The sequence below is a fragment of the Dermacentor variabilis genome, chromosome 3, assembly GCF_050947875.1.
Source record: "Dermacentor variabilis isolate Ectoservices chromosome 3, ASM5094787v1, whole genome shotgun sequence".
In the NCBI taxonomy this organism is placed as follows: domain Eukaryota; kingdom Metazoa; phylum Arthropoda; class Arachnida; order Ixodida; family Ixodidae; genus Dermacentor; species Dermacentor variabilis.
The window spans coordinates 43,913,096-43,925,229 of record NC_134570.1 but is presented as its reverse complement, the minus strand read 5'-3'; the positions used below and the strand labels follow the sequence as shown (position 1 = coordinate 43,925,229).

The 12,134-nt window shown below is 42.3% G+C and overlaps 1 protein-coding gene across 1 annotated transcript in view; it reads right to left on the bottom strand.

The window, feature by feature from the left end:
- The window catches only part of LOC142575474 (uncharacterized), a 369,458-nt gene that overhangs the window by 68,684 nt on the left and 288,640 nt on the right, over window positions 1-12,134 (bottom strand). The window contains exons 25-39 of the mRNA XM_075684869.1: window positions 11,739-11,843; window positions 11,324-11,437; window positions 10,646-10,783; window positions 10,468-10,548; window positions 9,489-9,614; window positions 8,197-8,319; window positions 7,393-7,458; window positions 7,189-7,299; window positions 6,948-7,064; window positions 5,742-5,867; window positions 4,755-4,877; window positions 3,589-3,777; window positions 2,774-2,905; window positions 1,453-1,536; window positions 266-388 (exon numbers count right to left, since the gene is read on the bottom strand). Of these exons, the coding sequence (XP_075540984.1) occupies window positions 266-388; window positions 1,453-1,536; window positions 2,774-2,905; window positions 3,589-3,777; window positions 4,755-4,877; window positions 5,742-5,867; window positions 6,948-7,064; window positions 7,189-7,299; window positions 7,393-7,458; window positions 8,197-8,319; window positions 9,489-9,614; window positions 10,468-10,548; window positions 10,646-10,783; window positions 11,324-11,437; window positions 11,739-11,843 (1,758 nt within the window). The remainder of the gene's footprint in view (window positions 1-265; window positions 389-1,452; window positions 1,537-2,773; window positions 2,906-3,588; window positions 3,778-4,754; window positions 4,878-5,741; window positions 5,868-6,947; window positions 7,065-7,188; window positions 7,300-7,392; window positions 7,459-8,196; window positions 8,320-9,488; window positions 9,615-10,467; window positions 10,549-10,645; window positions 10,784-11,323; window positions 11,438-11,738; window positions 11,844-12,134) is intronic.

Here is a 12,134-nt window from a genome sequence, read left to right as displayed (position 1 = left end):
ACAGGCATTCTATTAGCCAACCAGGGTTCACTGAAAGTGATATGTACTATCCTCCAAAAGTACTGATGGATCAGAATACAGGCCCAGGCTAATGAATGGCTGATCGACTAACACAATTGATAACTATTCTAATACATGAGGTATTTGAATGAGATGTCGTAACTATCTCCAAAATGTCACCTGCCAAGTCGGTTGCTACACAGATATTGCAAACACATGACAAGTGTCAAGAAATGCAAAATGTGTGCATTCCAAGTCAACTTACTTGTGCAGCCACGAATAAGATCATTGGGATCACCGTAGTAGGAATCCTTGCAAATGCAGTTTGCTCTGTGGCTAATGGCATGGCAAACAGCGTTTGGACCACACTGAGTGTTGATGCAGACATCTGTAAAGTGGATCGAAGATGATGTTATAAAACACAGTGGCACAAAATAAATATAACAAGACCATAAATATATAAAGACTCCAAACTTAGTGAATTAAGTTAAGCATAGTACACACTTCTTGTGTGTACCTGTGTCTTCCTTGGCAAATAAAATGCTAGGTGGCAGGCAAGAATTTCTGTCCTTGGTTTTAAGTACGCCATAATTAATCTGGAGAAAAATAAGATTGAAAGTGAATTGAGGCTGGTTATTACTCAAGGGACGTCCAATAAGTGAGATTCATGAGACTAACACCAGTTTTGAGATGTCTGTCGTGAGAATCAGCGAAAAAATATGCTGGTGCTTTGTTCTGCCTTGCAGTGCTTGTATAAGGGAGGATTCGTTAGAAACTGCGTGGAATGCCAATGCATTTAGCGATTGGTTCAGTGTGGCTTTCTCGGAACTAGCACTAGTCTCTGTATTCCTGTCAAATGGACATGCTTTAGGCACTTACTAGCTTTGATTAAACATTTGCAAGGCGTGCAGTAATGTCATTTAAAATGTTAATTAGCTATAATTAGTGCATTAAAGAGCTTACTATAGGTCACAGTATAATTTCTGATGTTTGCCACTGCTATCAATTTCAGTAAGCAACAATTGCCAATCTGGCCTGAATCACCAGTCTTTAATAATTGCAAACAGCTTCTGGTGAACCATTTTCTGTTAACTGCTCTCTCTTTCTTTTAACTTTGTGGTGAAGGCGCTGGCAAATGGTGTGCCTCTATTTTGTCAAAGCAAAGTGAAGTCATGCTGTTTTTGAACCATAAGGTAAAACCATGCTGTGTTCATTACTAACAAGGCTAATATTTGAAGAGTGTTGTAAAAATAGCACATTGCATTTGATTATTCATGGCACGATTATTCGTGGCACTTACGATCTTGTGTATCGGTGTTCTACAGGCAACACTGCTTAGACTACTTAGAAAAATGACGTGTCGTTGTTAGTACTTAACTGTCTCTGCTGCTTTGCAATGTAAACTTATATACCTAGAGACAAATAATAACACAAATGCAGAGAAAATGGTACCTTGGCATTTGCGGGTGTTGTCTTGGCTGACCACGCAAGCAGCATTAGGATTGCAAGCATCGTCCGTTTCACAGACGGTTCCAGCTGTTTGAATAAAAGACAGAGAAGAAGGAAAGGTGTAAGTTAGTAAAATTGCAGGAGGTTTGCTCGTAGTATGAGTAAGTTGGGCAGAACTGGATAAATCTAACCCTGTTAAATTTATCCTTCTGATAAGTAATTGAGCTGATTTTTTTCATACATGCAAGTTTTAACTGCAAATCCTTGCAGAGTGCATACAAAGGTTGCAGACGATGCTACGATGGCTAGAGGGATTCCTCTCATTGCTCACATTTGTGAGCAGGAAAACAGCCCGCCATATAAGAAAGAAAGACATAAGCACACATAATGTAACTTGATCTAACATTAAGTCTCATAATTTTATGTCGCAAAATATGACGTACATAATTATTAGATTAAAAGTGTTACAGATCTGAACCTATTTGCCTGTGAACAAGCGAATTGACATGTTTCTGTGACTAACGGTCACAGTGCAGTGCTTGTCGTAGAATAGTATGTCACATAGCGGAAGCACAACGGTGGTCAAACAATATGCAATTTGATGTAACCTTATGTTCGCAAGTTGTAGTCGTAATATAGGAAGTATAGTTACTCCGTTAGAGGCGTCGCGGATTAGAAACAACTGCACTGCGAAATGCACATGCCATGATCATTCTACTTGTACAGCTTCCATAGCAGTACCTGCTAAGTATGAAACACAGTATAGAATTTCTTGTGTTTCAAGGGCTCTAGTGAGGTGGTAGTGTTCTAGCCAATTTTGGCATCTCACATATTTTCGATATTGTATCATTTTTTCGCAATGCATTTTAATGCTCATAGTACACATCATTAGTCATTGCCATAATCTTATTACACGTAGATTTTAAGCACTTAACAGCGACTATATTTAACGCCCCTTTACAGCCACGTCACATCAACTTCATCGAACTCATAACTCCGTTGTGAAGTCACTAACACTGGCATGGCGCCTTTGGCAATAACTGGCCCTTGTGCCACTAAACAACACACATTCATTCATTCAGTATAGAATTTATGCAGCCATCAAATACACCGGAGAAACTCAAGCGCCTGTCCAACTGCTTTGCTGCAAACAACTTCAACAAGCATTAGAAATTGAACAACGCACTTGTTGAATTTGCTGAGTTAAAGTTGTGTCACAGATGATTGCCGTACACTGCAGTGCATACTGAATGGCTAATTGAGAGAAGATTAAATTTGCGGTTTGCCATCTACATGCCAGCATTTGTGAGAGGCATCAACTCGCCTCTTGGTGGTGTGCAGCCAGTCTCCAAGTCACCAGGGTCGCCTTGGAATCCTTGTATGCACTGGCACACGCCGACCCTATTCTCCACTGTACAAGCTGCATTTGGCCCGCAGACTCTGTCTTCGCAGGGACCTACGAGTGAGAATTTACCGATGGCTCAAATGAGGGTAACAAACACTTTCATGGATGCCAAAGTAACACAGTCCACATTCTCCAGATGTTTTTTTTTTTTAAACAAAACTTTGTTGTACCCTCTGTTGACAGAGAATGCTGTACGAAAATATGAAGATGAGTGCATGACATAATGGACAATTTATGATAGAAAGGTTTCGAGAAATTGGCAGCAATCTGCAAACTAAAAGAAAAATCTTATGTGTAAAGCGCATATTCGCAGAATGCGACATGGCACTTTCAGTATAGTGCCAGACCAAAATTATAAGGGCAATTCTGAATTAGAGCAACTGTGCTTTCATAGCTGCTTACTAGGCTTGTGCAAACATCAATGTCTTGGTTCAAGGCAAAGTTGAAGCGAGTAGTAGTTAGCGTCAAGTAATCTCGAAGGTGATAGTGGTGGGATTCGCATAAAACCTTGACATAAGTGCAGATGTTGACAAATGCAAAAAAAAAAAAAAATGGTTCTTTACTTACTAAAAGGGAAGAAGGTTCACCTATGAAGTCAGTTTATTTTCAAAGTGCCATTATTCAGATATTTTCATGCAGAAATCCAAGTTCAACGTTCAAGCTACAGGCAGTGAGGTACTGCTGCAGTAGAGGCAGATCTTTACCTCCGTAAGGCACACAAGCAGCCAACTCACGGATGCAATGTCGGCGGTTGTCAATTCCAGGCACGCAAACACTGAGAGGCCCACAGTCGTGATCCGTGTTGCAGACAACGGGTGGAATGGGAGGAGTGAAGGTGGTGACCGGGATGGGTGGCAGCACTGGCGGCGGAGGTACGTCACCGCCACCTCCTCCTGGTATCACCGTATCAGGTCCCCGAGGAGCTGAATCGATAAACAGCGAGGCACGGGATCAGTTCCCAGTGTTCTTGCCCATGCTACTGAAACAGCTCTAGTGTGCCTACGTACCCTGCGTACATCTTGAAGTATGCACGAAGGCAGCATGAAAGAACAACGTTATTGCTGTGAATGAAGCCAGTTGGTATGACCTCATTTTAAAAAGTTCACTTTGTGGAATACAAGTCTAGACAGACACAACACTGGTGTGGTGCACGCAGCATTAAGCAGATATTGCGCGCATTATGGAACTAGTAATTTTACACAATTAAAACAAGCTGGAAGTTCACAGGAAGATGACGGCTTGAGGTGACCCACAGTAGTTGAAGAAAGGATGTCCTCGAAGCCAACCGTTTCCGATACATGATAACTATAGTTACCAACAGAGATTGAACAAGGGATTATAATGATATGCGAGCACTTCATACTGGATGCGCTGCACCATTTTTGCCTGCTCTTTTATTCCACATAGTGCACTTTTGAAATGAACAAAAGCCAAGTATTAAGTGTGAATTCATGTGTTGAAGTAAGAGCAAAGGCGAGCAAAAGACAGCCTGTTACTATAGTCCTTTTGCATCAATGCATAATTAATTATTCCTCAGACAATTAAAACTTCAAACAGGCACATCCTGCATCATAATTTCTACAAAAAATTCATTGTGCTGCATCATATAGATTTACGTATGCCTGATGGCAAGCAACATAAACGAAGCTCGAAGCTGAATACTTTTAAGAAAATGCTTAGAGCTAGTGTCTTTTCTGGGAAAGTTCAGGCTCTAGGTGAGTGGGACGAATTGCTTATTGCCTAATGAAAACACTATACACTGCAATTTTTCTCTGACTAGATGGGATTTTTGTGAGATCCTCAGTTTTAAGCATAGCATAAATTATTATACCTCAAGGTGCTGTTGCTCATGGAGCTCTGGCAAAAAAAATATTAGAACAAGGAGAAAAACAAAACTTACTGCAGGCGAACAGTGGATTTCCGATCATTCCGTCTGGACAGATGCACTTGAAACTGCCAAAGGTGTTGAGGCAACTAGCGTCGGTGCCACAGACGCTGCCAGTACCAAGGCATTCATCAATGTCTGCAAGAGGTGAGGGTAAAGCATTATAGTTATGAAGCAATGCTATTGCATTCGCGTTGCCATGCCCTACAATGTTTAATTGACAAGCACCTGCATCTAGAAAGACATGGAGTAATTATGCTATACATATGGTGCTGTGGTTGTTATAGCTACTGATCAATGGCCCCTAGACAGCATAACAATGAGAAATAGGCCACTGACTTTAACCAATGAGCAAACATAAAGAAATTCTTAGTGAAAAATTGTACGCAGCTGTACTGAGCTTGTGCCCCTTGCACATGCATGTAGAGACATGCTTTGCATGCAAGCTTGTTAGCCCACGGAATTTTGCAAGGTGCTCTCTACATTGAGGCAGCATAATAAGAAATATGAATAGAAAGAATCCAGCTTCACTTAAAAATTTGAACAGTGGATATAACTGTGCAGTTTAGAATGACCATAGCATGGTTTATTCGGAACATATGCAGTATTACTTGCTAGTGTGGCTTTTTGATGCCACTTCCCAAGTCAAAACCTGTTCATGGCTGGTTGAAACCAGAATGCTAACTCTGGTAAATATACCTATGTTATGCCTCCTACCAAGCCTTATTCTTAACCTGTTGCAGAGCGCTAACTCGAGTACTAATGATATGGCCAATGCAAAGCCTAATAAAGTTGATACTAAGAAAATGCTGATACTAGGCCTATACTAAGGTATATATAACACTAATAGAAAGCCTAATGCTAATACCAAGCATGTTGATGGTCGAACCCAGAATACCAACTCCTTCCTAATGAGTAATGCAAGTCCAGAGCGCTTAAGAATGCATTTTATCTGAAGAGTACCAGGTATTTTCAGATCACTGTAGCATCCACAACACTCACCATCACACCGAGTGAATGGATTTCCCTGTAATCCCGCTGGGCAGCGGCATTCCACTTTGTCACCCGTTTCGTGGCACTGGGCATTGCTTCCGCAAGTGGTGGCGGTGCAGCGTGGCTTGTCTTGAGCTGAAAACACAATTGGCTGTGTGTGACTACGATGAGCTAAATGCACAAGACTGGCACGCACTGCATCTCAATCGTAGGTGACCTAACGCTGCTTCAGTAACTTCCTGAGATGCTTGGCTCAAAGCCTTCAACACAAATGCACTACACAGAAACACAGAGCATCCTTCCAGGTTATACAATGCCAGAGCAAGATTGCAAGGTGGGTGAGTTGGCTGGGAATCATCGTACTTTTGCTAAGAGTGCAAGAGCAACACGGACAAAAGGAAGAAAAACACAACACGGTGCTGTGTTGTCGTGTTTTTCTTCCTTTTGTCCATGTTAATGTTGTGCGCTTACCAAAAGTATGATGATACAATGCCAAACCCAAAATACAGATAAAGAACTTTGATATTAATGCCCACAGTTAAGCTATAGTGCACAACTCTTTTCTGTACTCAATGTCAAAACAAGAACAGGTTCTACGAATGCAGCAGAACCTGACGGACACATTCATGGTGGTGGACAATATCTAAACTACCTCATTCGATTAGATAACGCAATACATTTTTCTGAATAGTGTCTTCTTCTCGCTATGTGGTTTATCGATTCCCACAGCTATGCAAATGGCTGTGAGATGCACTCTACCGGGGGGCCACACATTATTTTCAACCAGCTGGGGTTCTTTAATGCGCGCCTAAGTCTAAAGTAGGCAAGCGTTCTTGCATTTCACCTCCGTCAATATGTGGTCAACCGTGATCGGGGATTGAACCTGTGACCTCATGCTCAGCGGAGAAATGCCATGGCCACTGAGACTCCGTGGCAGGCTTCTTCTCACATTTATTTGTGAACATGTACCAAGAAGGTTCCGCAACAGTCCAGCCCTAAGATTCATACTGTGACTTGTACTGGTCACACGGGCCAGTTTCTGGCAGACGGAACCCTGCTAACATCACACGGCTACACAATCCTAAGCAGTGAAGTGCCGTCGCTTATCCCAGCTAAAACACTGCAACCCCGTGTGCTGCAACTTCTTACGGAGGTACTGTACTGGACAGTGAAACACTATGATCTGGTCCAAGGTAAACTGCGGTAGGCACTCACTGCAGCCCGTGTACGGATTTCCGTAGAGTCCAGGGTTGCAGACGCACTTGTTGTGTACGGCGTACATACAGTGTGCCCCAGATCCGCATCCCGGATTGCACGTAGGTGGCAGTACAGCTGCGGGGAAACAGACGATGTGGTGAATATCTTACCAAACTGCTCTAATATAATCAGTTTTCCATGTTGCACACTTCCTCATTGAACTCACAGTCATGAACGGGAAGACGGTAAACTTGCTTACGTGGAACGCACATGACCTCCGAGTTGCCCAGGAAGTACGGTAGGCAGACGCAGGTACCAGTCTGTTCGTCACAGCGTGCTCCAATGCCGCACTGAATGTTCTTGCATCGATCTGATGAAGAAGAAAGAAAGGTAAACAAGTCATTTTCAAGTAATAGTGAATTGAAAGAATAGTTGAAAATCTGTCATTTGAGTGTCAACAAACCTATGCAGTAGCCAGCAGCACATTCCTGGCCTTTGGGGCATGGCCTGGATTCTGAACAGTGCGACTCTGGGTGTAAAAGAAAATTAAAAAGTAAATCTAAGTTGCACGCATACTGAAGAGCTTACAATGATTGACATTGCTTCAGTCACACAAGAGAATGGTTAAAGATATCATTCTGGCAACCTCATTGAATCAGATGCCAGCTAACACACTGCTCACTACTCAGGAGCGTCATCTGACAATGTGATTGAAAATGTTAACATTGTAATTGAAACAGACACATGCATTAAAATACTCTATAAATTGGTTGGTGCCCAAGTAAGAACAGCTGAAAGTAATAATTGCCACAATTAAAAAAGAAAACATTCTTCAGTATTATTCTAGGCATTAAGATTTTGCAAAATACTGAAACCTGCTAGAATGAAACAGCAAACAGTACTTTCCATAGTTTCATTAAGTAAGTAATGGTTCTCAGAAGCTAGTTCTTATATCTACATACCACACAGTGCATAGGGTTGCCATTAAAAGTTGATGGGCCATGGAACTGTATAGAAAACTTAGTATTTCTGCAGCCTGGCTATGCAGCCTGGAATTTCGATTTCCAGCGTGCGCAAGTATATGCAAAGAACATAATATTGTATGGTTTTACTGCCTGCGGTCCCAAGCTCCTTGGAAATCCTACTCTCTGCAAAAACCACGGCCCGTGAACTTTTGATGCCAACTGAACGTTTGAAGGCTTCGTAAAACTAGCTAATTGATTGATTGATTGATGGGCTGATTTATTTAAAATGATGACTTGCGTACCAGGTGAGCATTCTCCTCCCTCCCAGGGGTTCCCACGGAAGCCTTCGAAACATTTGCAGACGCCTTCATTTCTCGAGTTGACGATGCAGTGGGCGTTGGTGCCGCACCAGACCTTGGAGCATGCTGAGAAAGTTTTAAAGAAAGAGACAGCATGATGAGTGATGAAGGCTAAAGACACAAAAAATATCAATTCCAATTTAGTCACCTATACTGTACGATACTAGTACTAGTACTACCCCGGTCATGTACTAGTACATGACCGAGGTAGTTGAAGTATGGGAGAGGCCTTTGCTCTGTGGTGGGCGTAACCAGGCTGATGATGATGATGATGATTGTACAATACGTTCATGATGCATGGCTAATCACATGCACAAGACGAGTAGAGTAACCTGATCTCAAAGCCACGCACATATCTTTCTGCAGAGACACAAAGGTTGGGTCGGCACTGCTCTATTATGAAAATGCAGCAGAAACTTCACAATTTAAGTCAATTCTAGCTAATTAAATTAAACGCTCTAGAGACTTCTGAACCGTGTTCGATTCATCTAAAGTTGCATAAGGTATGACCTGGAAAAGAATAACGAGTTGTAACATGAACAGGTATGCGCGCCCAGCAATGCTAGAACAGATTATATACATCACCAGAAACAGTTTTACAAACAGATGTAGACACACCACTCTTTTGTCAAAGAAAAGCCTTATTTAGCACACAATTCATGTGGAAGGAAAGAAGGCAACAAGACAGAGTGTTTCCTTGACGAAAGAACTTTTCACCAACCAGCCCGAGCAGCTACTCTGTTATAGATGTACCACCCCAGTTGTGGTGGACTGGTGACACTATTATGTAGTTATGCAACACCGTGAATATCAAATGTGGGCATGTTTGAACCCTTTATTTCTCCACGAGTGTCCTAATTTGAAGTTTCTGGCCATGCTCCTCTGACTTGAGAAGCCAAAATGTTCTAATAAAAGAAATATGCATTTCACTTACTTATATTACGCTGCTTTAGGATGCACTGGAAACATGGAAGGCCAATCAGGATTTTGAGACTAGCTTAAGTTAAACAGAATTTCGAAATATCCAAGCTTTGGCCACAGCAAGCTTATTGTTGCTTGCTTTACACGCAACACAATGTTGCCACATTCTCACGTGTGTGCAGAACACTAAGTGCCCGCTGTTTATTGCAATTATTTTGCGTTCTAAATCGTCACTTGTCAGTCCTCAATACAGTACACAGTAATATGGATAAAAATCCGTAACCCAAGAATAACATCGTTAGATTGCGACTTACGTGATTGGCAACCCTTCTCAAGGTCGTAGGGATCACCTTCGTAGCCGGGCCGGCACCAGCACGTTGGTTTGTGGTCCTTTGGTTCACAGTAAGCGTTTGGACCGCACTCGGATGTCACACAAGGATCTGAAGAGCAATGGAAGGTAACACAATGACGAGATGATGCACAACTTACTTCCGCCAATAAAAATTTGAAAACTGATTAAAATTAGAATTTTATTAGACGAGGTGGTATATTTCTATATATAGAATGTAAGTGCGGAGAGGAATTTCACGTACTTTGAAAGCACGAAAACTCAACTGAACTTCCTTGTTAACCTGTTGGTGCATGCAAGTTGAACCCCCATGGCATAACTTGCTCATACGATATAACTAGGCACAATTATTAGGCTTGAATTACATAAAAGTACCACTTCTGATTGATCATGTATGCTCTTAAGACAAATGACCTTGATGTAGTGAATGCCTAAACCCAATGATCCTATTAAGCTAAGATTAGTATGTGACATTTGCAGTGCTATTATGTGTGAGAAAAGTGCCTCATGAGTGACTGCTGGTGCTCTGTCATCATGGAGATAGCTTGCAGGTACACACAACACTGTCCTTCTGGGAAACTTCTGAGTCACCTGCTATCAACAGGAAAAGCTTCCTTGTATCTTAAACAAACACTTAATTTGTTCAAATTAGTCTCTAGATACACCTGCCTTCATGCCATTTGATGAGCATAAAGAAACAACAACAACCAACAACAACCAACCAGCCCCATTGAACACACTGCGAACAGCCTGAAGTTCAGTACTGAAGCAATCTGGTTGCTGAAGTACTAGGCTACTGAAGTGACTGCTTAAAAAGAAAGCTCTCAATGTTGGAAATCCTAAATCGCACCGACAACAGGGTTCTACTGTATCCCACGTATGAAAATCAGGTACTAAACTGGATTCAAATGCATCACTATGTAAAAACAAGGAAAGCAGCTCACCATAACAAGTGGCCCCTTTTGCTTCGCAGACAGCGTTGCGAGGACACTGGTCGTCCGACCTGCACGCAGCGGATCCTTGGCCTGCAAAATAAAGATGCCACCGTTTTAGCAAGTCAAGCTCAGGACAGGGCACAGGGTTGAGCGATATGGAGAGCAGCGACAAAGCAATTTGACGTACATCCAGCTCCAAACGGGTCGCCTGTGGTTCCCGGTGGACATTCGCACTGGAAGCCACCAATGAAGTTGATGCAGATGGCTCCAACTCCGCATGGGCCGTTCGGGTCGATTGGAAGGTTTGACGTACATTCGTTCACATCTGCAAAATATGCCAAGGCCGGAATAATGAAGTTGAGCCTTTTCTGAGGACAACCTAAGCAAGACAAATAATTGTGGGTGCAAGAGAAAAGAAAAAGGAAAATAAAAGCAATTTTGCTTAAGCAGCCACTTTCTAGCTGGAAAGTGAAACTTATGCTAAATCTTGAAGAGAAAACCAGTGACAGACTTGAAAAGGTAAATTGAGTGATAGCGAGGTTAGTTAGCACTTATTAGCTCATTCAAATAGCAAAATAAAATCAGGGAAAATAACGGAGACTGCCAGCATATTTCTGCAACTGCCTTTTGCATGTCTTTGTCTATGTTGAACTACCAAACATCAAGAGACCCCGACAACTTATTTTATTGCTACATTAAAAACCACGAGCATGTTTTTTTCTTTCTTTTTCCCCCCTTTGCTTTGAGTTTGCAGCACCAGAGGGTCATATAAGGGTATTGTCTATCACGTGGTATATTTTGGCGAGCAGTACAGATTCTCGTTAACTCCACTAAAGGCAACTAGTGTAATCAGCGTCAAGCTTACCCCAGCAGCCAGTCTGCGGGTTACCAGTGCAACCAGGGTTACACTGGCACTGAGGTCCTGCCGGCGTGATGGCACATGTCGCATACTGGCCACACTGGATCCAAGCACAAGGATCTGTATGGCGAGAAAGATTTCTAATGAAGGAGCTCTCCTCCCTCCTCAATCTCAGCAGCTCACATGTGTGCACCAGACTGGAAGCAAGCGATATGGCACTGAATAGAAACACTTTATTTCTCGTATGGTTTTCGTCTTCATAACTCCATAGCTTACATGTTACTACTATCTTCAGTGAATGCATCTTGGTTGTTCTGTCATTCCTACAAATTGCTTCTTCGGTGACACTGTCAATAACACAAAACACTCGGGCAAAGTGCCAGAATCTAAAAAAATTATGAAGACAGTAAAGAATGCTCGCCTTTGCAAGAGTCGCCTTCCAGTATGTACGGGGGAAGACACTGACACTGTCCACGAACACAGTTTTCGTTCGACGGGCAGTCTGGGCCGTTCCGGCAGCGAATTCCTAAAGTGAAAGAGAGCTCGTTGATGACGTTGTTGAAGAATAGGGCATGTGTATATCTTTTATAGCGAAAGAGAAGCGCAACAGACGATGTTCACAGTCAAAGACAACGAAGACTGTACACAGAATTATGCAGTGAGGCAGGTGAAATTGTGTGCCACTTGAATCAGTACACTTGAATCAAGTCAATGCAAACCCCCAGGGACAACCGATTTTTGAATGGTCAGTAGCTTCAATTAACCGAAGCTTCATTATTTAATGTCCAAAGAGAACTATGGGACACTGTAGGAACAG